Consider the following 26764-nt stretch of genomic DNA (forward strand, 5'->3'; position numbering starts at 1 on the left):
GCACCCATTGCATGAACGTTTCGCAGTAGATAATTATGATACTAATAGATAATGATGAATACTTATATCCCTCATTCAGCGCTTATCACTATCGACCCACTCATCATCATCACTAATTTAAGAGCCACGCTCTTTTCGGTGTAGCATTCTCCATATTACTTTTTTAGATAAAAATAGGGCAGTGGTTTCCCTCTTGCCTTATGCGCCGCAGTACTCTGACGCGAGTGGTATGGCGCCCAGAGTAGTCTATTTCAAAGCCGTACTAGGATATCCTCCGACTTTGAATAGTACTAATAGTTACTGCTTCCCTCTGTCAGGTTCCAGGTTACAGTCCCTGTGACTTGACTCTCCCGTCCTGCATCGCCGTATCGATGGCTCCCATCTCCGCCTCTGCAACCGTTGAGGTCTTCACCCGTATCCCTGGGCAAGGGTTCTGCGTTATATCCTCCCAGACGACACCCTGAGCCAAGGATCTCTCCCAAATGGGCATCCTCACGCCTGTTCTTAAGTTTTTGTACCGAGTGAGAGCCCTCGGTGCTTTCCATTTGACTGGCCAAGTAGTTAATGCCATATAAGGCAAAACTACAATAATAAAAAAATAAATGATAATGATATAAGCACATGCCTATTTTCCCAATAGGGTACAGATATCGCATGATGAATAATTTGACATGATCTATTCCAGCTGTCAGTAAGCAGACACCTGCTGAGCAAAAAGTCCATGGTTCAATACCCGACTCGGCATCCATATTTTAACATCTTCATTCATCAAGGTGTGTTAGTTTTCTATTTATTTCTAGAATGTTAAAAGGTGTCTTGTTACCATTTAGCTTACATTCCAACAAAATATATTAAGTAAGGTATTACGTACTAATTGGTAGGAAACAGAGCTGGGTTATAACAACCTGATATGAGTACCTGTTCCAGCTGTTTTTGTTCCATAAAAATAACACTTCCAGGTACCTGTTATGATAACAGCCTACATAAACATTAACAGCCTATATACGTCCTACTGCTAGGCACAAGCCTAGCTCCTTTTCCCCGGCTATACAGGTTGTGAGAAGCTGCAGTAGTTTTAGGCGGATGAGACATTCGTTATGTAATAATTGACGATTCAAAGTGTAACTATATGACTTACTGAATAAACACTTCTTCCTAACCCTTCGGGGATACACCTGTATGCGATATGTGCACATTATTGCGCATGTTTTGTGAATGCAAGTGCATTAAACAGTGTGTGCAGCTAGTAATTATTTGACTTGCAACAACAAACGCGCACAGGGTTTTGAAACGCTTGATTACAGACGGTATAAAAGCTAAGACGTTATTTTCGTGTGATTGTCTATTAACTTGTAACATACCAGTTTAAGAGCACAGTTGTTGCGCATAGAAGTTGTAGGTTTGAATCCTTTTTTGTGTTTTTTACACGACTTACAAGTCTCGAGTCGTCTGAAGAAGGCAATACCTATCACGTTGGTTTAATTGAAAGCTTGGTGAGGTGTGGACACTTAGTTCATCTTGCGATGGATGTACCTCTGACAACCCCAATTGGGTTATAGTTGTAGATTTGCCGCATATGGTGATAAATACTTGGCCGGAAGGTTCGAATTATATTTCTGTTGCTTTGTTCTTTACATAAACTGCCTATATACGTCCCACTGCTGGGCACAGGCCTTCCCTCAATCAACCGGAGGGCACGTTAACCCGTTGGTCCGGCTATTAGCCGTAAAAACCTCCACCTACTCGCATTGGAGCAGCGTGGTGGAGTATGCTCCATACCCCCTCCGGTTGATTGAGGGAAGAGCTGTTCCCAGCAGTGGGACGTATATAGGCTGTTTATGTTATGTATGTGTCTTATTGACAATAAGAAACAAATTATTTTAGCACAAAATAAAATGCAGATAGATACGTCAGTTTGCAAAGTTAGCCACATGTATTGTGTTCTTGAAAACGTATCTCTTCGTCTTATTTCAACATATTGTGACTGCAAATATTTGCATTGTGAATCTAATCTATGGTTGTTAGATCAACATTGCTTGTTTGTTTTTATTCTCAGTCTAGAGGAGAGTGTTTTGAACAATATTTTCTGTTTTTAAACAATATACGTGTTTTCAATGTAATGAATTAGGCGCGTGGAATGTTGTCAACAATACAATAATGTTATAATTGTTAAGAAAACCAGTATAGGTTTTTGTCACGTAATATACGATCCCGACGACCCGATTACTCTAGCCATAGATGCAGCCAATCAGCTCGCGACACCAAACACTTCAGGGCCCCGATACCGACCCCGCCAGCTTGGTCGACGATTTCCCTCATTCAGCGCTTATCGCTATCGACCCACTAGGGTCGATTAATTCTTTCATATATTTTTCCTCTTAGACGACGCCCTGAGCCGAGGTTCGCGCGCAACTGGGCACCCTCACGCCTGTTGTTTTAAACGTTGTACCGGGTGAGAGCCTTCAGCGCACCCCATTTGTCCGGCCAAGTAGATAATGCCATCTGCGACAAATCTATACAAACAAACATCTATCAAAACAAATATCTATTCAAACTTCTATACAATGACTGACTTACGTCTCCCTTCTTTTATCAACAAATGTCTCTCTAGTACAAATCGTGTACAGAGACATTTGTTTCATTATATGCGCAGACGCACGCAATAAGATCATCTTCACACGGTTCACGCAAACAATGATCGTGCAAAAAAGTAGCTTTTTGCTAAATGGCGGTGAAGTTTTGTAAAAAAGTGACATTTCTACAATTATCTCGATATTTTGACGAATTTTAAATACATTTTTATGATATAATCAATATTCGATTACTCAATTCGTTATCAAAGGTTTAACAAAGAGGTCATTATTTAGAAAGAGCAATTAGTCGTTTCGCACCGCGGTCCGAACCGTCTGCGGTCCGAAACGCCTTGAAGGCCTCATGCTACAAGCCTGGTCAAAATTACACGCTGCTTTTACATGATCGGCGTAAGGCCTTCGACCAATGCCATTTTTTGGAGGAAAGGTCAACCCAGGTTATATCGAAAACAAAGAAATGAATGCAGTGTTTCTGCCAAAGGTTCCGAGAATCGATGTAAATGCAGAATGCTATTGTGCAGTTTAGTATAATTTATTTATCATTCATTACCTTAGAATAGTAATATCAGAACAAATATAGTATCGCTGCGCATACTAAGTGGGTAATATTTGAATTGTATCCTCCATTAGACCAGCGTGGTGCAGCACGCTCACGGAATATTCAATAATGTTAAATTGACCTTCGATAATAATCCATGATAATTACGTTGAATAAAAAAAAATATTCTGATTTCTTATAGAGACATACTAGGGTCGTTTAATTCTTTTAAACATAATCTTCTCAAACGATCCTAAAGTCAATTTATCTTAAGTGCAGTTTCCACTAACACAGTTGGCACTAACTTTTTTTTGACTTGACTTATTGTAGATTTGCCGCAGATGGATCTACTTGGCCGGATATATGGGGAGCGCTGAAGGCTCTCACCCGGTACAATGTTTAAGACAACAGGCCTGAGGGTGCCCAGTTGGGCGCGAACCTCGGCTCAGGGCGTCGTCTGAGAGGAAAAATATTTGAAAGAATTAATCGACCCTAGTAGGTCGATAGCGATAAGCGCTGATTGAGGGAAATCATCGACCACCCCGGCGGGGTCGGTATCGGGGTCCTGAAGTGTTTGGTGTCGCTAGCTGATTAGCTGCCTCTACGTATATGGCTAGAGTAATCAGGTCGTCGGGATCGTATATTAAGTCCTTCGGGCGCCGATACTTTTCAGGACCGTCCCTAAGCGGGATGTATTCGGAGTTGGCACTAACGCGTGCTTAAAAATGTGGTAAAAGTGGCTATCAACCTCGGCTATTGAAACTAACAAGCACAATATAAATTGATTACCCTTTCATTCCATTAGCGCCATGTCTATCAAGCGTGCAATTAATTTACGTGCACCCATCACGGGTTACGTGCACCCATCATTACGTGCGGACGTGCACCCGGACACAGGTTACGTCACGGCCCACAGGTTGCACAACCAGCTATTCTTTGCTCTAGAATGTCTACATTGACACTCTAATTGTTATTGGTGGTCAATAAACACAAATTAGAGAACATAACAGCTTCTGCGAGAGCGTTTGATTTCTATTCGATTGCCGATAAGGACGTTGGCGGATCACTCTGTTGGTGATACCGTTATGGCGTGCTTCATAATACATCACTGGTCATAATCCATCTGAAGACTTGTTAACAACAGTGGCTGCAAGTTGTTTTTGACTACTTTGGCTCTGCCCACCCCATTAGGGATTACGGGCGTGAATTTATGTAGGTATGTCAGTGTTGACTGATGCGTGTCGACGCCTAAACCAGACCATTATATTCTCCATAGAAACCTACAATATACCCGATACTAGTCTGTAAGGTCAAGTCGCCGACATACCGTTCACACTTGACTTCACATAGATATATAAACATGTGAAGTGACAGTGCATAGGCCAGCGGTGCTCAAACTTTTTTTGACGTGGCTTGTTGTAGATTTACCGCGTATATCATTAACTACTTGGCTGAAATTGTGAATTGAAATCCTACAGCAAACAAGATCGCTCCGCGAAGCCTGTGGCCGCCCCAGGAGAGTTCTGAGCTTCTGGAAGGAGCTAAATTGGTTAGTATAGCCATGACTTAATACACGCATAATGGGCCATCTATGTCTCTAAATGCGGAAAATAGAGCCACTACCATACCATACTACTAGGCTGTAAAAAAATAAAAAAAAAACTGCTCTGAGAGTGCGCTGAGTTGGACGCGAACCTCATATCAGGTGAGAAGATTATATTATTTAAAATAATTAATTTTCTGTATTATACATGAACTTAAATAAATACTTAAATAATTACTGGGAAGATTACAACGAACCGTATAAGTCAAGACAATGCAATTAAGAAAAAAAATGCAATAAAGAATAAAAAAAGAAAATGCAAAAAAGAATATTTAATATTGACAATTAATCAGCCTATCGCCTGTACAGTGTGTTAGTGACATCATAACGAAATCTTTGAGGGATGATTGAAGCCATGATTCTGAGTTGATATGACGGAAAATTCCACTTGATATTTAACTCAGAATCATGGGTTGAATCATCCCCCTCAGTATTCGTTACGTTGTTATTAACACCCTGCATACATAATAGAACCTACATGTTAAAGAGGAGACAATCCCTCTGTCGGTTTTTACGACATTTGCGTAAATATTACATAATAAGGAATTACATTTAATGCATCACCCACATACCACCTTTTACGAGCAAACAGTTAACAGGTAATGCGAATAAACAGTTTTTTGTCCTTTTTGGCACAGCGAATAAACAAATAACTTTTATTGCTTTCTGCGGAGGTTAGGGTATTTCACTGGCTCAAATTCAAAACCCCGACCCCGCCAGCGTGGTTGACGATTTCCATCATTCAGCGCTTATCGCGATCGGCCCGCTAGGGTCGATTAATTCTTTCAAATACACTCCTCTTAGACGACGCTCTGACCCTAGATTCGCGGCGAACTGGGCACCCTCAAGTATCAGTCTGAGTACCGGGTGAGAGCCCTCAGCGCTTCCCATTTGTCCAGCCAAGTAGGTACTTCATATGCAATATGTCACGTGACAAAAAAGTGGGTCCAAGATAAAATATTAATCTAGAAATAGAAGCCAGTCTAAGATGGTCAAAAATCAATCCAATTTTGATTTTTAGAATAGAATTATTTTTGAATTTGAATTACGAATTAAGCAACTTTGAGTACAATGGTTGATGTTTTTATTGATGACGTCACAGGGACAATATTTCCATACCCAATCAAAAGATTTTCATTTTGACGTTTCGTAAAAGGTTTTTTTTGCAGCTAAATACTTTTCCTCGGCTATACAGGCTGTGAGAGGTGGCAGTAGTTTTAGGCGGATGAGACGTTCGACAAGAAATAAATTTATGTAAAAATCGCCAATAATTCAAAGTGTAACTATGTTACCTATGTTATTTTCAAAAATTTTCTTTTCAATATATCATTTCTTTATTATTATTTTTTATGTAAGTATATTTACCTATACACCTGCATACAGGCCGAACACATCACTACATTGTTATTTGAATTATTTTACCACCTTTTTGTATTTTGTGTGTTCTCGCAAATAAATTGATTTGATTTGATTTTTTGATTTGATTTGAATGAATAAAAATATTTTTGATTTTGAGTTTAAAATAGCCTATTAAAAGTAAACACACGAACAGACAGGCGGGCGGACAAGAAAGTGATCCTATAGGTAAAGATTCCACTTTACATTTTGAGGTTCGGAACCCTAAAATTATGTAGGTATGCGTTGTTATGTCATGATGAGTTATGTAAGTTAACTGGGCTGTCGATCGAGCAGTTAATTTAAAACGTTAATACGCGATCTTCTGGTTTCACTTGTTTGTTTACACACTGATTGTTTGTGTCTTGTAATGACTGTAGTAACGCCCATTATTAGCGTTAGTTATTTTTAACGTTATCGCATTATTTTTTACCTGTGGTATCACTACTGCAGCGCCCTCTGGCGAGCCACTTAACTTTTGGTTGCCAATTTTCAAAATGGCTACAATCCGTGCCTTCTAACTTCTTCGCACCCCGCAATTTTGTTTTTGTTTAAACCGCTGACGTTATTCAACCCCCTTGTGCCACAAACACACCTATTGTACACACAACAACTCAAAAATACATCATAACACTTCAAACATTCGAAAAGTGGTGAGTGATAGTTTTAGTTCCCGCGCGAACCCCTTGGTAAGTGATTTTACTTTTTTGTAAACACTATTTTCATTATTATATTCCCGCCTAGCCTACGCTCAACGGCCACCAGGGGAAGCTGGTGCCCGGCGTAGCTAGAGCTAGACTGTAAAGTTTTTTTTTCTTAGGTTTTGGCTTCGCGCGGCAAAGTTGCTTTTCCTGACCTTTTCAAGTCGTATTTTTTGTACTAATAAGGCAGAAGCAAGAGAAGTGTGTCAGGATCGAAGCAAATGGAATTCTATAGTCTCTACATTGTTTTAAGTTTACGCGGTTATTATCATAATTAAAACACATAATAACGGGTTCTTACCGCGTTTAAATGGGGATATGAGACTATGTGTTATTATGTGTTTTATTTTTTCTATAGTCTCTGCTTACCCCGGTGGGAAATAGGCGTGCGTTTATGTATGTATGTAATAAAGCAGAGTTTGGGGGGTTAAAATGGCCACATCGAAGCAATGGGGAACGGATGAAAAAATTAAAAGTACTTGAATATTTTTCTATGAGTAGGAATAACCTTTTTCATGAAAATAAAAATGTTTCAGATTTTTCGGTTGCGTCAAATCGTTATAAAAAATTAAAACTTTTTTTCCCGCCATTAGGTCTATACTACGTCTGTATAAAGTTTTCCATAGGCTGTCACTTGAAAAAAGGCTCATTGACAACTGACAATGACGTCATAAATATTTAGCCTAATAAGGATTTTAAATAAAAGAGATTGAAGCTAAGGGCTATTTTGATCGTGAATTTCGAATATTAAATTACTAAATCAAGGCTGTATGGTCCTCAGATCTTTGCCTGCCTTTATAAGTAAGGCGAATTTAAACAACAACAACATAACCTAACCTCGAGGAGCTCGGTGGCGCAGCGGTAAACGCGCTCGGTCTGCGATTGTCGAAGTTAAGCAACTTTCGCAAAGGCCGGTCACAGGATGGGTGACCACAAAAAAAAAGTTTTCATCTCGAGCTCCTCCGTGCTTCGGAAGGCACGTTAAGCCGTTGGTCCCTGCTGCATTCGTTAATAACCATCAATCCGCACTGGGCCCGTGTGATGGTTTAAGGCCCGATCTCCCTGTCCATACATAGGGAAGGCCCGTGCCCCAGCAGTGGGGACGTTAATGGGCTGATGATGATGATGATGATGAACATAACCTTACGTTTGCTTTGCGGCTTTACGTGCGCTGGATGTGGTATCATTCCCCTTAGTATTCGTTGCGATGTCACTAACAGGATAGGCTGTTTACGTTATCTAGTTTACGTTCCCCACAATAAAGTACAATTTCATTCGGTTCTCTCAGTAAAAAATCCTCACATACTTACCGTTAGTTAAAAAGAAAAGTTTATGTTTCAAATATACAATCAGGTTTACTATCGACCAGTTGGTTTACGCGCGTTGTCATGAATTATTCAAAGTGCTGTCAATCGCTTTCAACGAGGATGTTTGTTGTGAACTACTTTTTTTGTAGGTACGTACACAGTTCGGTAGACTCGGGTCATACGAGTACATGGGTGAATGCTTTCCAATGACGGACTTTCCAGGCTATGTTCACCAAACACAAAGATGGCGTTGTTGAAGAGGATGTACTCAATACATAAACTGCCTATATACGTCCCACTGCTGGGCACAGGCCTCGGGCCGGCCATAGGATGGGTGACCACAAAAAAAGTTTTCATCTCGAACTCCTCCGTGCTTCGGAAGGCACGTTAAGCCGTTGGTCCCGGCTGCAGTAGCAGTCGTTAATAACCACCTATCCGCACTGGGCCCGCGTGGTGGTTTAAGGCCCGATCTCCCTATCCATCCATAGGGAAGGCCCGTGCCCCAGCAGTGGGGACGTTAATGGGCTGGTGATGATGATGATGATTAACTCAGAATCATGGTCTGAATCATCCCCGATGTTACTAACACCCTTAATAGTACATAAATCTGCATTACCCAATGTCCAAACAAGAAACTTTTCAATTAGAGGACACCATTAAAGTGTTATGTGCTAATAGTATTATTTTGATGGTGTATTAATGTTGTACAGAAGCCTTGACACCTTCCATCGACATACCTCTCAAGTGAACATTAGATAAATTAATAACTTGGTCTTCTGTCGCGAAGCCGTGGTAGCCCAGTTGGTAGAACGCTTGCTTCTCACTTTGAGGTCGCTGGTTCAAATCCAGCACAGGCCTAAACCAATGATTGTCGAATTTGTTTTCGAATTCATGTTTGGATCATAAATGATTATCACGTGCTCAGCGGTGAAGGAAGACATCGTGAGGAAACGCACAAACCCGAGAAATGCATTTTCGGAGGTATGTGACCTAACCTGTATTGGACTGGTTTTTCCTACGCGGGTTGGAAGGTCAGACAGGCAGTCGCTTCTGTAAAAAACCGGACCTGTCAAATCTTCAGGTTAGGTAAGCGGATCCTGTGAAAACGAGATAATGCTAGAGAGATCTTGTAGGTTATTACCAACGATTACCAGGATTACCAACCTCATTAACCCTAGTGCCAGGGTTGCCCCAACAGCATCCTGAAGACATTAGCTGATCGATACACATCGCCGCTTTGGAGATGTTTTGTGCGTAGGGTGACGATCACGGGAACTTACCCGTTCTCGTGATGGTCATGAATGCGTGAAAAATATAACTACATTACTAACAATTGTTTCATAAGTCACTTCTTACTAACATAATATGGATGTAATGTTTTGATCCGAAATAAATAATTTTATTTAGTTATTAAAATAATAATTTATGTTCGGTATTAGACCTCACAGTGTGTATAGACACACGGTGTGTTAACGAGGTTATGTTAACAAAATTCACATCGGAATGTAATTTTTTTAATAAGGCTTTTACGTTGTTTTGTCTATAAGGCGACGATAAGTGATATTAACATTTTATCTTATCTTATGTTTATTTAGTTTGTAGGAAACTACTTTTATGAAATGGAAATTCCACTGTACACTTTTTACTTACCGAGACAATTACTTTGCATCATTGATTTACCACTACCGTAGATACAAAAATGCGGCGAAAACTTGGCGCTTGTTTAGCTATACATTAGTACACAGCGGTATACATATTCAATAAAATCGTGTCAAATTATGAAAGTACGCATCGTGATATCAATATATTAGCGCGTGGTACTTCGTAACTCGGTTGGCGACTCGGATTGACTGGGAATACTTGTTTTAGTATAAGTAATTTAAACTAAAATAATATTTTATTAAGCTACAGAGTGGGTTCCTGCAAGTGCTGTTAGACGTCGGGGAAGGCCACGGAAAAGATGGCGCGACGAGTTAGACCGCTTCTCGAAACGGTGGCGCGAGCAAGCTGGGGACAGGGAGGAGTGGAAGAAGGGAAGAGAGGCCTTTGCCCTGCAGTGGGACATTGAGGGCTATTAATAATAATATTTTTGGAGAGGTTTACTGCGAAAATTAAAACGTTTATACTATGGTAACATGCACATGCACAATGTCATTACTTATTAGAAATACGTTTTTCCATCCTTCTTTTCGCTTTGAGCTTCTATTTTTACAAGTTTTTGCCACGCACTTCCCCGTGTTGTCAGTTCGGCGCCTAATCGCGCACTGAGGTAAAGTTCTGTCAACGTCGCTGTGTGAACAGTAACTTTGCGTCCCACTTTTTAATCGCTGATGTTCAATCTACGGTAGTAGTATCTATGGTTAGCATCTAAATTAGCCTAATTGCAGAAATTGGATCTGTTTTTTTTATACGTATTTTTATAGCGCATCTGAGAATGCTATCCGTCTATTTAGGTGTGGCTGCTGATAACATGCTCTGCCCGTCCTATTACGGACATGAATTTATATATGTATTGAGTAGAAAGTAAAAATAAGTGAACTGACGTCATAAAGAATGTTATTGTTACATTTGGCATAGTAAAAGTTCAGGTGAGTACATAACAAATCAATCACGGTAGCCGGCGTCTGATTGGCTGTTGTTAGTTATATCACCGTGCGCCTGCGCAGCGTAATGACGGGTTTTCAATTATACTACTCATTCCTTGTCCGAGACGATAGTCTACGCTTTGTCCGGAATTCAAATTCAAAAATACCTTTATTCAGTAGGTGACATTAAATTTTTACATAACGAACGTCTCTTCCGCCTAAAACTACTGCAGCTTCTCATAACCTACACAGCCGGGGAAAACAAGAAAGGGAAAAACCTCGGCACAGAAACTTTCTTTAGAAAAGTACATAAAATATTGTTTGTTATACAAATTAGTAATTTGGCTGCCTAATATCAGTTCCCAGACAGTTAATCCCATGCATACATATCTTCTAAATAATCACTAACCTTAACTTACCTTATTATCCTCTCGGACGCCGTCCTGAGTCGAGGTTCGCGCCCAAATAGGCACCCGCAGGACTGTTGCCTTAAAATTTGTACCGGGTGAGAACCCTCACCGCTCCCCTATTGTCCAGCCAAGTAGTTAATGCCATTTACGGCAACTCTACAACAAGTCACGTCAAAAAAACAAAACAAGATTTGTGATTCGGAGCGTATAATTTAATTTAAAATAGGCTAACTTCTCGTGTTACATCCATTATAGTAATTAAGGCTTCGGCTTACCCCATTTGCGATTGGATTAGTCTCCTGATTAGAGTACTTTAATAAAATCGACCAAAAACGTCCCTGTAATATACCTATTACACACATACATAAATCATCATCACCAGACCATTAACGTCCCCACTGCTGGGGCACGGGCCTGCCCTATGGATGGATAGGGAGATCAGGCCTTAAACCATCACGCGGGCCCAGAGCGGATTGGTGCTTATTAACGACTACTAGTGCAGCCGGGACCAACGGCTTAACGTGCCTTCCGAAGCACGGAGGAGCTCGAGATGAATACTTTTTTTTTGTGGTCACCCATCCTATGACCGACCTTTGCGAATGTTGCTTAACTTCAACAATCGCAGACCGAGCGCGTTTACCGCTGCGCCACCGAGCTCCTCCAATTGCTTCGATTCTGACACACTTCTCTTGCTTCCTCCACATTTATCAATCGTTTCATACACGCACGCTGGTTCAGAGTAGACCGTACTGAACCTTTTTTAACGACATCTCCAATTTGGCCAATCGTCTAGGTCTACGCCTAGGTCTTCCTTTGCCAGCCCTACCACCAACCTTCGCTTTATATTTCGTAATCCTATAATCCTTCAATCCTTATCCGCCGGAAAGGAAAAGGGCGGATAATTGACGGCTGTCAATTTTAAAATGAATGAGTGTATGAACAAATAACCCGGGCGAATCAATTATTATGTATCTCGCTGGTGGCTGGTAGTAATACTATTGGCGTGTGCTGTCAACTTAATTCTGTTTGGTCGATGTAACATTTTTAAAGGGTTATTTTAGATTTCTGCCTGCCTGACGTGTGTTACATAAATTTTTGTCCCTTTCTTTTTCAGCGGATAAGAAAATGACAGGTATAATTTGAAATAAAATTAGGTGGCGCGTACAGGAAACAGCAACTCTGTGTAACAAACTAAAGAGCTTACAGTAGGATCACCCTCTGTGGTCATGTCATAAGGGTGTTTGCCCCTCGATTTGAAGGTCCCAGGTTCGATTTCCGTTGGGGACTAGGACATTTTAGGCCGCATAACCGATTTTCTAAATTTAAGATGATTTGTGCTTCCGAGGGCACGTTTAGCAGTCGTTCCTAGCTACTGTTTATTTAATAAGTAATCCTTACAATGAGTTGTCAAGTTTTTATCTCGAGCTCCTCCGTGCTTCGGAAGGCACGTTAAGCCGTCGGTCCCGGCTGCATTAGCAGTCGTTAATAACGATCAATCCGCACTGGGCCCGCGTGATTGTTTAAGGCCCGATCTTCATATCCATCCGTAGGGAAGGCCCGTGCCCCAGCAGTGGGGACGTTAATGGGCTGATGATGATGATGATGATGATGACATGAGTTGTCAGCTGTTGGCAGCTCAATAGTAACCTTGACACGGTTGATAAAGTCGGTCGGTGACCTCACCTACCAACCTCTTTGTTTACTAAATACCTCCATGCTTCAATGCTATCACTTTCACCCGGTACTAATTCTTACCAGCACGTGTCTCCAATACCGATCGTGACCCCATAGAATAAACAATACACACACAAACTCACGCCTAATTCCCGTCGGGGTTAGCAGAGACTATGGAATTCCATTTGCTTCGATCCTGACACACTTCTCTTGCTTCCTCCACATTCATCAATTGTTTCGTGCACGCACGCCGGTTCAGACTAAACCTTTTCTCAGCCCATCCCAAATTCGGTCACTAAACAATAATTACTACGCATAGAAGGAGATGGAAGCCAGCGGTATGGTAATGCAGGACGGAAGGGCAAGTCACAGGGACTGTAACCTGGGACCTTACCGAGGGCAGCAGTAATTGTCAGCAGTCTATTCAAAGGCGGACGACAGGAGTCAGACGTGAGCCGCGACGCGTATTCTGTGAGATCTCTGAGTGAAGTTCGAACATCCCATGAAGGGGAGGTCTTTCCCCAACGGTGGAACATTTTACATGTTAGTGACATCGTACCGAATACTGAGGGGGATGATTCAGACCATGCTTCTGAGTTAATATAAAGTGGAATTTTCCGTCGCAAAATTCATTTTTTATTTTCATTTCTATACTTTTTTTATCTTCAGTATTGGTTACGATGTCACTTACACCCAGTACAAGTACATATAAGTAGCCATCGAAGTAGATAGGGCAATAGTGAAATCGCATCGTAACGAATACTGAGAGGGATGATTCAGACCATCATTTTGAGTTGATATCAACGGGATTTTTGGAAAATTCATGAAAAATTAGTATACTTAACAACTAGTTACACCACAAACATGAAATGGACGTTTACAAGGGAGGACTAAAAAGGAAAAAAGAAAAAAAAGGGAGGGGAAAATTTCGTGTGTTTTTAAATTATTTTCAGTTCTATACTTTGGCGACGGAAAATTCTACTTTAATCAACTCAGAATCATGGTCTGAACTATCCCTCAAAGTTTTCGTTACGATGTTACTGACAGCCTATATGACATACGAGTATGTACGACGTTTTATGTTTGTGAGGATAAGCGCAGTTGGAAGAAGTCTAGACTAACGGGTCTAAAGCAATGGTTTCGCTATTCGTAATGCATACTTACCAGTATAAATAGGCCGCAGAGAAACGTATTGTACAGATTGGGGCGTTTATCACCGATTGCATCTCGGCAGTTGGCGGTAAATGCCGCTACAAAAGTTCAAGTCTGCAACAATGCTGTGTTGCAAGCATGCGCCTGCTTGGCGAAGAATTTGAGCAGTTTTGATGATGAAATGGATCCTGCCCTCAATATCTTATCTATGTAGGTTAATAACATAACAACATAACATAACAAAACATAGAAAACATAACATAGAAAATTATGGATCTACCTACTCCACTCCAATCTCATCAGTCATCCCGTGATCATGGCACTTGCAACAGTGTCGAAATATCGGGAGTCTCATATCCCCATTTAAACGCGGTAAGAACCCGTTATTATGTGTTTTAATTATAACATAACAAATACTTTATTGCACAAACAGGAAAAAACAAAATACGAAACAAAAGAGGAATAGAATGAGTACAATAGGCTGCCTTATTGCTAAGTAGCAATCTCTTCCAGGCAACCTTTAAGTATAGGAGATATTTAATAATTATCGCCATTCCATCTTTTTTGTTTTTCTTTTTAAATTAATTGATGTGCCAAACCACAGTGGAGTATCGTGATGGAGCTCCATACCCTGCGGTTGATTGAGGGGAGGCCTATGTTCAGTGCGACATAGGTTGTTTATGTTTTACGTACTTATGTTTAATCTGGGCGTCATTTCATGCACAATATTACTACAGCCTCTTATGATCGCCGCCTTATGTTACTATGTAACCCTATTTCATCTATATAGTGCAGCATTAGCTTAGGGTTGAGAATTTTGAGCGCACCTGGAGTTACTAGGGATCCTCCGAAGACGACACGCTTTGCGCAGTCTTGAAAGTTTTCAAGATTAAAGTGAATAGCCATTTGCGAAGTAAGCGTGTCCACAAAAAATCGTCACTAACCAACAGGTCATAGGCCTTCATTATAGGTCATTTTTAGGCCCATAGCAACTGGGCGAAACGCGAAAATATATGTTAAACCGTGTTGTACCAGTAAATCTTAAAGATTTACTGTAATTCGGGCTATTACAGTAACACATATACCTCCTAATCTACTCAATTAGAAAGTAAAAATCCGACATCAAACTAAATTGTCCGGTAATCATGATTATGTGACTTATACACAGATAATGTCTTGTCTATTTTAATGTAATCGCCTTTGTAATAGCGTCTAGATGAGATGTAACTTGGCATGCCTGTATGAAACGATTGATAAATTAACATGGAAATGACAAATGGAATTCCTAGTGTCTGCTTTTTAAAACAATTCCATAGTCAGAATCGTAAATAAATAACTAAATATTAATGTCAATGTGTGTATATTTTAATGTTGTAAATGTATATGTGTGTCGTAGATTTTACCTGAATAAACTTTTTTAATATTATTAAGGTACGAATCCAGCACAGGCCTAAACTCGATTGTCGAATTTATTTTCGAATTCATGTTTGGATCATAAATTATTATCACGTGCTCAGCGGTGAAGGAAAACATCGTAAGGAAATCCACTTTCCCGAGAAATGCATTTTAGGAGGTGTGAGTTGGAAGGTCAGACAGGCAGTCGCTTCTGTAAAAAACCGGACCTTTCAAATATTCAAGTTAGGTAAGCAGACCCTGTGAAAAACAGCATAATGCTAGGGAGATGATGAATCATAATTAGTTAGAATCGACTAGTGTTATTAAATATTAGTCGCATTAACACAACTCTAATACAAAAAATATACATATAATTGTTACTCACAATTGTTTTTAAATAATGATGTAATTGTATGACAGGGATGTGCAATAAAAAAAAATGTTTTTGTAGAACATTTCGGTTAATTGTTTGAATCGGTAGTGTGTGAGTGATATTTTGAAATAACTATCTAGTGTGGATTTTGTTTTTTCTTTTTAATTGTACTTAATGGTTTTCTTGGTAAGACTATACTATACAAGGTTTGCATATTTAAAATCACTAAACTAGTTCAAATGAAACTTTGCACCTTTACGTATTTAGATATAAAATTCCACTATTACGATCCTGTCATAGCGAGACGGGGGTGAGGTAAATCAAGCTCGCTCCAAGCTTTTACCGGTGCGGGGGGGAAAGTGTCCCTTCTACATAGTACTATTATATATTCTATGACCAAAAAAGCAATATCGCTATTTGACATTTGTTTGCATTGCGCATTTACTTTTATATGCGCAAATGTCAGATTGCAATATTGTTTTTTTTTTTAGATTAATTGCTTCGATTTGGCCTTGATTTTAGACTTGTCTAAAATCTAATCTTCAACGTGACGAAACACACAAAGAGTGATCGATTTTTTTTTTCTAAATAGGATAAAATCATTTAAAAATGGACGACTGACTGTTCTATAGGTAAGATAGGTGATTTTAGCTTTCGTGTTTTGCAAATAAAACCGGTTATTATATTAATCACATAATAAAGTTGTGTTTTTATATAGAAATCCGCATAGCTAACACGTAACATTGGCTTCCTAGATACGTTGCGCAAGAGCAGGGAAGCGGTCGTTATCGCTTTTCCACCGACATCTCACATAAGTGATGCTTGTTATATCCGTTCGTATTGGTTCACTCTTGCTATCGGAACTAAACGGTTGCACACGGGCGGGAAAAGTTATAAAAAAACGCGCGCGATGCACGCGGGCGGGGAAAAGTTAAAACGCGCGCGAATATTTCAACAAAGTTTTAAGGATTGATCATTGGGGGATACATGATTCAGTTTTCTTTTTTCTTTTTTGACGTAAAGTATTGTAGAATTGTCGCAAATGGTATTAACGACTTGGGCGGACAAATGGGGAGCGCTGAGGGCTCTAACTCGGTACAAAATTTAAGACAATATGCCTGAGGGTGCCCAGTTGGACGCGAACCTCGGGTCAGGGCGTCATCTAAGAGGATTATTTTGAAAGATTTAATCGACCCTAGTGGAGATCCTAGTCGACCGCGCCGGCGGTGTCGATATCTGGGTCCTTCTCTGGGTCGTCTACTACGTCCTTCGTGTTGGCAACACCAACTAAAATATTGGTTTTTTATATTCTTTAAGGTGGTAACAAGTATTGTAATAATTTCCTTCTTCATGTACAACAACATTACAGTGTGCATCGTTTCATAACTGCCCCGGCGTTTTTTTATATACTTAAACCCTAGTAAGTGCCTCCCTCAATACATTACACTCTACCTACTAGAACTCGTTCACTTCGGGCGCCGATACGTTTCAGTACCGTCCCAAAGCAGGATGTATTCGGAAGCCGCAACTACCAGCGGCCAAAATCAGCAACACGGATAACAAGCGTTTTTCAAGTGAAAGTAAGATTATCCGTGGTTCGGAAGGCACGTTAAACCGTTGGTCCCGGTTACTGCTTACCGATGTAAGTATGTAGTCGTTATATGAGCCATGTCAGGGACCTTTGGCGGCTCAATAGTAACCCTGACACCAGGGTTGATATTCCACCTCACAACCCACACGATAAGACGAAGAGCGTTTTTTTACCCGCACGTCTAGTGTATGAAAACGCGCGGTTTTAAGACGTCACTTTTGCTATCGGAACACCGTTACATGTTGCGTAACTGTCGCGTGCGCAGTGTTATGATATTTTTGTCCTTGACACATTGCGAATTATGTGCGTATGCTTTGTTGTCATCATAGAAGGGAAGATAGAAGGAAAGAGAGAGAGGGGTGACAGAGAAGAGCTTGCATAGAACATATTAAAGGGAAGGCGAACGTTGTGTCTTGTAAGGAAGGATTGGCCGTTGATAGACAAGGATGGAGAATGCTACACCGACAAGAGCGTGGCTCTTAATTCAATTCAATTCAATTTTTGAAGTATTTCTTCTGAAACAAATGACTAACTTGACAGTACAGAAATATATATTTTTTTTTGACGTGACTTATTGTAGATTTGCCGCAGATCTACTTGAACTACTTGGCCGGACAAATGGGTACCTGTAATATAATGTTGTAGATACTACAGCTTGCTGTAAGAGACACATCAAGACATCTATATATACGTAGTATGTACCTACAGTTTTGACAGCTGCCAATTATCTATACTTATAATAAATCTGTAGAGAGGTCAATTCTGTACATTAAATATTTTTTCAAAATAACTATCAGGGGGTGATAAGTGGTCGATACTGATGCCAAAAATGCAATCAGTAAAATTTTTGTCTGTCTGTCTGTCTGTCTGTCTGTCTGTCTGTCTGTCTGTCTGTCTGTATGTTCCTTATAGAAACAAAAACTACTGGACGGATTTTAATGAAACTTGGTACAATTATTCTTCACACTCCTGGACAGGTTATAGTATACTTTTCATCACGCTACAATCAATAGGAGCAGAGTAGTGAAGGGAAATCCTTTTGTATGAAAAATCTAAACCGCTCAAGTTAGACGTTTGAAATTTGGCATGCAGGTACCTTAGATACCGTAGAGGTGCACTAAGAAAGGAATTCCCGAAATTCCTACGGGAACGGGAATTAGCGGGAAAATCCTTTTGTATGAAAAATCTAAACCACTCAAGTCAGACGTTTGAAATTTGGCATGCAGGTACCTTAGATACCGTAGAGGTACACTAAGAAAGAAATTCCCGAAATTCCCACGGGAACGGGAATTAGCGGGAAAATCCTTTTGTATGAAAAATCTAAACCACTGAAGTTAGACGTTTGAAATTTGGCATGCAGATACCTTAGATACCGTAGAGGTGCACTAAGAAAGGAATTCCCGAAATTCCCACGAGAACGGGAATTAGCGGGAAAATCCTTTTGTATGAAAAATCTAAACCACTCAAGTTAGACGTTTGAAATTTGGCATGCAGGTACCATAGGTACCGTAGAGGTGTACTAAGAAAGGAATTCCCGAAATTCCCACGGGAACGGCAATTAGCGGGAAAATCTTTTTGTATGAAAAATCTAAACCACTCAAGTTAGACGTTTGAAATTTGGCATGCAGGTACCATAGGTACCGTAGAGGTGCACTAAGAAAGGAATTCCCAAAATTCTCACGGGAACGGCAATTAACGGGAAAATCCTTTTGTATGAAAAATCTAAACCATTCAAGTTAGATGTTTGAAATTTGGCTCGCAGGTACCTTAGATACCGTAGAGGTGCACTAAGAAAGGAATTCTCGAAATTCCCACGGGAACGGGAATTAGCGGGAAAATCCTTTTGTATGAAAAATCTAAACCATTCAAGTTAGACGTTTGAAATTTGTCATGCAGGTACCTTAAATACCTTAGAGGTACACTAAGAAAGGAATTCCCGAAATTCCCACGGGAACGGGAATTAGCGGGTAAATCCTTTTGTATGAAAAATCTAAACCACTCAAGTTAGACGTTTGAAATTTGGCATGCAGGTACCATAGGTACCGTAGAGGTGCACTAAGAAAGGAATTCCCGAAATTCCCACGAGAACGGGAATTAGCGGGAAAATCCTTTTGTATGAAAAATCTAAACCACTCAAGTTAGACGTTTGAAATTTGTCATGCAGGTACCTTAGATGCCGTAGAGGTGTACTAAGAAAGGAATTCCCGAAATTCCCACGGAAACGGGAATTAGCGGGAAAATCCTTTTGTATGAAAAATCTAAACCACTCAAGTTAGACGTTTGAAATTTGGCATGCAGGTACCATAGGTACCGTAGAGGTGCACTAAGAAAGGAATTCCCGAAATTCCCACGGGAACGGGAATTAGCGGGAAAATCCTTTTGTATGAAAAATCTAAACCACTCAAGTTAGACGTTTGAAATTTGGCATGCAGGTACTTTAGTAAACTTAAAGCTTAGTTGCAACAGGATATTACAAAATTCCCACGGGAACGGTAGTTAGCGGGAAAAACATTTGTATGAAAAAATCAAATCTAAATAAAAGGAGAAACTGACTGACTCAGTGACTGACATATCAACGCATAGCCTGAACGGCTAAACGTAGGCATTTGAAATTTGGAAGGGACATAGCTTAGGTACCGTAGAGGTGCACTAAGAAAGGAATTCCCGGAATTCCCACGGGAACGGAAATTTGCGGGAAAATCCTTTTGTATGAAAAATCTAAACCGCTTAAGTTAGACGCTTGAAATTTGGCATGCAGGTACCTTAGTTAACTTAAAGCTTAGTTGCAACAGGATATTGCAAAATTCCCACGGAAACGGGAGTAAGCGGGAAAAAAACATTTGTATGAAAAAATCGAAACCGCGTAAGATAGATGTTTTCAATTCAATTCAATTAAATTATTTATTGCATTCCATGTAGTACAATGGGGTGTTACATAGGCATAGGAACTAAAACATGGACCCTGTAGGGCACAGCAACGTTGAAGGGAAGAGAGGAAGTGTGTATTAAAATTAAAACTCAATGAACAATCAATTAAAAAAAAAATCAATTCAATCAATTGATTCAATCTAGCATGCATGCATACCTTAGTAAATATAAAGTTTATTTTTGGCTGTATTTTGAAAAATGGGAGTTATTGGGAAAAAAAAATTATGAAAAAATCTAAACTGCATAAGTATGCACTCCCACACACACAAAGATCTCTCTCTTATATAACACGCCACGCGGACGAAGTCGCGGGCAAAAGCTAGTCAATAATAATCATTATGCAAACTATATTTAACCGACCATACTACTGGTCTGTGCTGATCTTTATACTATTACTTCCCTTGCGCGTGCGCTCTAGATACTTGCAGTGGAATGAAAGAGTGGAATTCTCTGCTGTCTTCTGTATTTCCGAATGCATATAACCCGGGTGCTTTCAAGGCCAGAGTGAACAGGCACCTTCTGAGCTCGCTCCATCTTAGGCCTCGTCAATGCCTTCGGGCAAGTCTGGGGCCAAGAGCAAACCCATCAAAGGTAAAAAAAAAGTTATTACCTTGTTCTTTCTCTTTCGCACTAGGCTTTTTATCTTTCTGTCCTGCTGTCATGCGCACATGCTACAGCGCAAATAGCATAAGTGATTTACAGTTACTGTTCCGTTACCTCACTCGATTTCGTTCGATCTTGCGTGCGCGTGCGTTGACTCGTGCTATGATGTTATTGGCCTTGACAGAGTTGCAAATAAGTATAATATACCTACCGACAGTAACACGTAACTGGGTTGGGCAGGTTGCGTTGTTTTAATTCAACCATAAAGTTTAAAAATAAATATGTAACTGTCTAGAACTCACACAACACATACTATTTATTTATTTATTTATTTATTTATTTATTTTACAGTTTTACATTCAGCCATTACAGTAAAAACCAATTCGACTGAAACAAACACATATAAGACATAACAATTATTATTATTTAACTTGAACAATAGCGAAATGCCACATCTGTGAATTTGGCCACCGAACAGCTGTACAGGTCAACGTCCGGGTTGTCCTGGGCCAGGGCGTTAAGCATCCGCATCGCGCGAGTAACCGGCGAGTACCAACCAAGATTGGTTCTCGACAGCGGGACTTTAAACATTTGCGGTTGCCGTCGCACGTTGCAATAATTGTCCGGTACATAAAGACATAGTGACGACAAAATTTCCGGATTGGTAAATTGTCCTCTAAATACTTTAAAAATATATTTTAACAAAGTCACATCCCGTCTTACCTGTAACTGGTAGTACCCAACCATTCCTAGTACAAATAACGATGGGTACATAAGTGGGTAGAAAGGATACACACCATATTGTACTAAATATAAATACCTAGTGAATTTGTTTTGTATTTTCTCCACCATAAGACAATATTTATTCTCATGGGGAGACCAAATGATTGCACTCATTTCTAGCTTACTCCTCACTAACGCGTTATATAACGTTTTAACTATCGCTATACTTAACTCATCCCTCGATTGACGCAAGATGAATCCTAAATTCCGAAAAGCATGTTTACACGAATCGATAATGTGATCACGAAATGTCAAATCACAGTTCATACGCACTCCTAAGTCTTTTATTGAGGAAACACGCGGCATCACCGCCCCGTCCACCAAGTAGTCATGCTGCAGTGGAGCACGCGCCCGACTGAAGCTTATCACGTTACATTTGGAAACGTTAAATGACAGCTTATTGTCGCGACTCCACTGCACCACCCTATCGATGTCCTGCTGTAACCTTACACTGTCTGAAATGTCTTTCACCTTCATAAATAATTTCAGGTCATCAGCAAATAATAAACAGCCCGCCGATTTAACAGCACCCGGAAGGTCGTTAATCATTATTAAAAACTCCAATGGGCCAAGGTTACTACCTTGACTCACCCCGGAGAATGTATAATACGGTTCCGAGTTGTAACCTGCGTATTCCACGTACTGTCTACGATCTCGCAAATAGCTCGCGAAAAAGCTTAACAAGTGATTCGTGAAACCTATGGCCGCGAGTTTCCTCAACAAGACGTCATTGTCCACTAGATCAAAAGCCTTTCGAAAATCGAAGTAAGCTGCATCCACCTGCCCTCCTACCTCCGAATCTACGATCGGCATCACCCTGGACATGAAACACATAAGATTGCTATCCGTACTGCGACCTGGTCGAAACCCATGTTGCGCGTCACTCAGCTGTGCACTGACTTGGGCAGAAATTGAATTATGTAATGCCGTCTCAAAAACTTTGGCAAATGACGAGAGCACAGCTACCGGCCTATACCCGCTCAAATCTGTGTCTGCTCCTCCTTTAGGTATCGGTATAACACGCGTAAGTTTCCAGTCGTCGGGGTAAAAAGTACATTCGAGACACAAATTAAAAATATGAAGTAACGGTTGATCAAAAACCTTCCTACAGTCCTTCACCACAAAAGCTGGGATCCCGTCAGGTCCCGCGGAACGCTTAGGCTTTAGCCGCGCGAGCGCCCCCCGCACCTCCGCCAGCTGCAGCTGCGGCACGTGCACGCGCGCCGCCCCGCTGCCGCACGCCGCCTCCCGCACACACGCCGACACATCCAGGGTCGGTGCTATGTCGCTGTACACCGAGTGGAAATAATTCGCAAACTCACCAGCACACTCCTCCTCAGACAAAGCTAATCCCCGTTTAGTAATTTGCTTTGTCAAGCGTTTTGAACGCTTCGATTTTAAAAAGCTCCAAAAGGAAGCGGGATTGGTACTAAATTGGCTGTTTAGTAGTTTTTGATGCCCCTCATACGCGATAGCAATCCTATGCTTCACTATTGTTCGATACTGAGAAAACATATCGTAATCACACTTCGACCCGCTTTGTTTATATTTTTTATGCCAGACCGCCTTTTCCTTTATGTCGCATATAATGTCCTTGGTGTACCATTCCGGGTAACTGTACCTGGAATGCACACACTTGCTATGCTTTTTCTTTGGAGTGCAATCATTAATACTGTTATTTAACGTATTGTAAAAATAGTCAATCGCCGTTTGCGGGTCACGAATACTGTATAACGGGGACCAATCTATCGTTAATATCGTGGAATATAATAAAAAGAAGTCTGCCTTACGAAAATTCCACTGTGGACGGGTTAACACAGAAGGGGCCGGGGCCTGCGGCGGCGGCGCGGGCTCCGCCGAGCCCCCGCCGCACCAGCGCACGGCCAGTGGCGGGTGCTGCGGGTCCACCGGCACCAGTACCTCTGTCTCCACACTCACTACCACTTCCTCATCCGATAAGTTTGTCAACACTAAGTCTAAAATACGATTATTGCTATTCACAACTTCATTTCGTTGGCGAAATTCACAGTATGACATAAAATATTCAAAGTATATTTGCACGTCTAACGATGTCGAATACATATTGAAATCACCGACAATGATAACCTGTTCGTATTGAACAGAAATCGTTTCTAATACAAAAAATAGATGCATAAATTCATTGTCCGAACTATCTGGCGGTATATAAACAACACAACACATACAAAGATATTGTTTATTACGGGACACTAGCGCACAAACAAGTTCAAAAGCGGCAGCATCTACATTCACGGGCGGCGCGATTCGCTTCAGTTCATAATGTGATGTTGCGACCAACAAAACACCGCCCTGCTTACGTCCATCCGCTCTGTCGCAACGCAACATGGTATACCCATTAGGAATTAACTCCCCATCATGAAAAGAATTATTCAATCCTGTTTCCGTTATAGCAACTATATCCGCTGTTGACGCCAATATGTTTTTATAAAAAATATCCACCTTGGTCCGCAATCCCCTTGCATTTTGATAATAAAATAATATCGTATCAACGGGATGCTGATGTTGTTCCAGATTTTCGGTAGTTCCGAAACCAAACCCATTCACTGATCCTGGCGTTCATCGGCCAAATATCGACATTACAAATGTCTTCATAATGCGATTCTGGAACTCCTACCACAAACGACGCGTAATCCCTTTTTGTTTTCGGATTGATTTTTTCAATTGTTACGTCATCCGAGCCACATACACTTTTCACGTGTAGTAGCACGGACTCATTTGTGGTATCCGGATGTAACGACCAAACGTGTACATATTTCTTCCTTTCTACGGCTTTTATGGTGTTCACATTCTTGGAACCACCTATTAAAATACTGGGTCTTGCTGGCTTCTTCGGCTTTTTTTTTCTTTCCACTGTTATAAATCCCTCGCTGTCCTGGTCATTAACGCTTTTCAGGTCACTATTATCACTCACTATGTTGTCCTGCTCAGAGACAGCCGGCGCAGCGGATCGCTGTCGCTTATCAACTGTAGCAGCCGCCTTTTTACCACCTCTTTCTAACGCTCGTCGGGCCCGATCGGTCAACTTCGCCGTAGACGGAATCGCCCGATCTGCACCTAACTCCGGCGCAACAGGCTTATCGCTCACAGCTGATGTGTGAGCAGTCAAGGTCGTCGCACTCCTCCTTCCTTTTTGTTGACACACACTTGCAAGTGTGTCTACTTTAGTAGATAGTATCTCTACTACCCTCTTTTGCTCCAAAATCAGCTTCTGCTGATCCTCAATTGCCTTATTTTGCGCCTCAATTAACTTTGATTGGGCAGTAACTTTCACGATGAGCGATTCTAATTTAATTGTGAGATCACTAAACGCAGCTTTCATATCGAAATTCGACATAATTACGCTATTCCGGATTTAAAATTAACAGAGCTTGTGTGTACGACTAGGCACACGCACACACACACACAACCCATACATAACCCTGACACCAGGGTTGATGGGGTTGGTAATTCACCTCACAACCCACACGATAGATAGATTATATTAATCCACACTAATCTTCTAAATGCGAAAGTAACTCTGTCAGTTACCTTTTCACGCTTAAATCACTGAGCCGATTTAGATAAAATTAACCATGAAGATAGTTTAAGACCTACTAATGCTAGGTTTTACGTAACGTAGTAAAGTTTTTTTAACGGGTCGATATCGTAATAGTTTAAAGTGCGTGAATCTTTAACAGTGACTAAGTACTTAGTTTTATTCCGGAAACCGGCTCTTAAGCAGACGAATAGGTAGGAGGTGAAAAAATACATGCATAGTTTTATTGTAGGGGCTCACGAAACGGAGGTCCTAGATTCGAATCCCGGTAGGGACATAAAACAAAAATCACTTTATAATCTCTGGTTTCGTTAGGACATAGCAGGATCATCACCTGATTGTCTGAAAGTAAGATGATCCGTGCTTCAGAAGGCACGTTAAGTCGGTGGTCCCGCATACTACTTAAAAAAGAAAAGTTAGTATAGATATTGTCTCTCAAAAACGTAAACGTAGTAAAAATTTTAAACTTACACTAAAAATTTAATGTTGATTATGTAAAAAATTGTACCTTTTTTCTGAATTATAAATATTGATTTTATCTTTAGGCCCTTGCACCGCAAAGCGGCACCGACGATAAACCTGCAAACACGCGCTTGCGTTGCTTGTCGGATGTGTATTATAATATTATTTTGTTTCCGTTGCGCAGGGCCTGCCGTCGTGGTCTCGCGGCGTGGCGGCGGCGGAGGCGGCGCGGGCGCGCGTGGTGCGCTGGGCGCGCGACGCGTGCGGCGCCTGCGACGAGCCCGAGCCTGACCCGCCGCGCAAGAAGATGCCGCATGCGCTGCGACGCCGGTACCTGCTCTGCCCCTGTCTGCAGGTTGGTGCACACTTTTTTTCATTATGTATTCTTGTATATCACAAATCGGAGAGAGAATTAGTGATAAGGATCACCAAAAAAAAGTACATTACAAATAGTAAAATACAGTACGATCTACTCTGAACCGACGTGCGTGTAAAACGATTGATGATCGTAGAGGAAGCAACAGAAGTATGTCAGGGTCGAAGCAAATGGAATTCCATAGTCTCTGCTTACCCCGGTGGGAAATTGGCGTGAGTTTATTATAGTATTTGTAAATAAAAAAAAACTGCCTCGGACGGGACTTGAACCAGCATTATCAAGCAATGTTCATGTAAATGTGCCATAATGCTTATTAAATTATATGTTTCAATATGGCCTTTTTACACCCTCTTGAAATCCATAACTTCAGGGAAATGTGAGCGCAACTATGTGTTCATCAAGTTTACATAAATTGTTGTCATGACACGGAACAGCTAAAGAAAATTAATAATAATATGAACATGCAATTATTTTATAGATTTCCGCAATTTTGCTTACATACTTCCTTAAAGTTATCGTTGAATCTATGGATTAGGTTCGCTCGCGTAAAGAATTGTGATATAACGTAACGAATATGTATTATAATATTTATTAAACTCGCGCTTTTAAGTAATAAATATAAAGACTCTTTGCTGGAATGCGAGCGATAGTAACATAACGCTTTGCACTTCCTATTTCAAATTCAAACTCATAAATATAATAACATAGAACATAGGTAACATA

At 40.7% G+C, this 26764-nt stretch overlaps 1 protein-coding gene across 5 annotated transcripts in view; it reads left to right on the plus strand.

Annotated features, from left to right (window-relative positions):
- The window catches only part of LOC126373069 (disheveled-associated activator of morphogenesis 1), a 178845-nt gene that overhangs the window by 58167 nt on the left and 93914 nt on the right, over nt 1-26764 (plus strand). For all 5 annotated transcript variants that reach the window (XM_050019041.1, XM_050019037.1, XM_050019036.1 and 2 more), the window contains one exon: nt 25850-26020. In XM_050019041.1, coding sequence (XP_049874998.1) covers nt 25973-26020 — 48 coding nt within the window. In that variant the 5' untranslated portion in view covers nt 25850-25972. The remainder of the gene's footprint in view (nt 1-25849; nt 26021-26764) is intronic.

The sequence above is a fragment of the Pectinophora gossypiella genome, chromosome 15 (genome assembly GCF_024362695.1).
Source record: "Pectinophora gossypiella chromosome 15, ilPecGoss1.1, whole genome shotgun sequence".
Taxonomy (NCBI): Eukaryota; Metazoa; Arthropoda; class Insecta; order Lepidoptera; family Gelechiidae; genus Pectinophora; species Pectinophora gossypiella.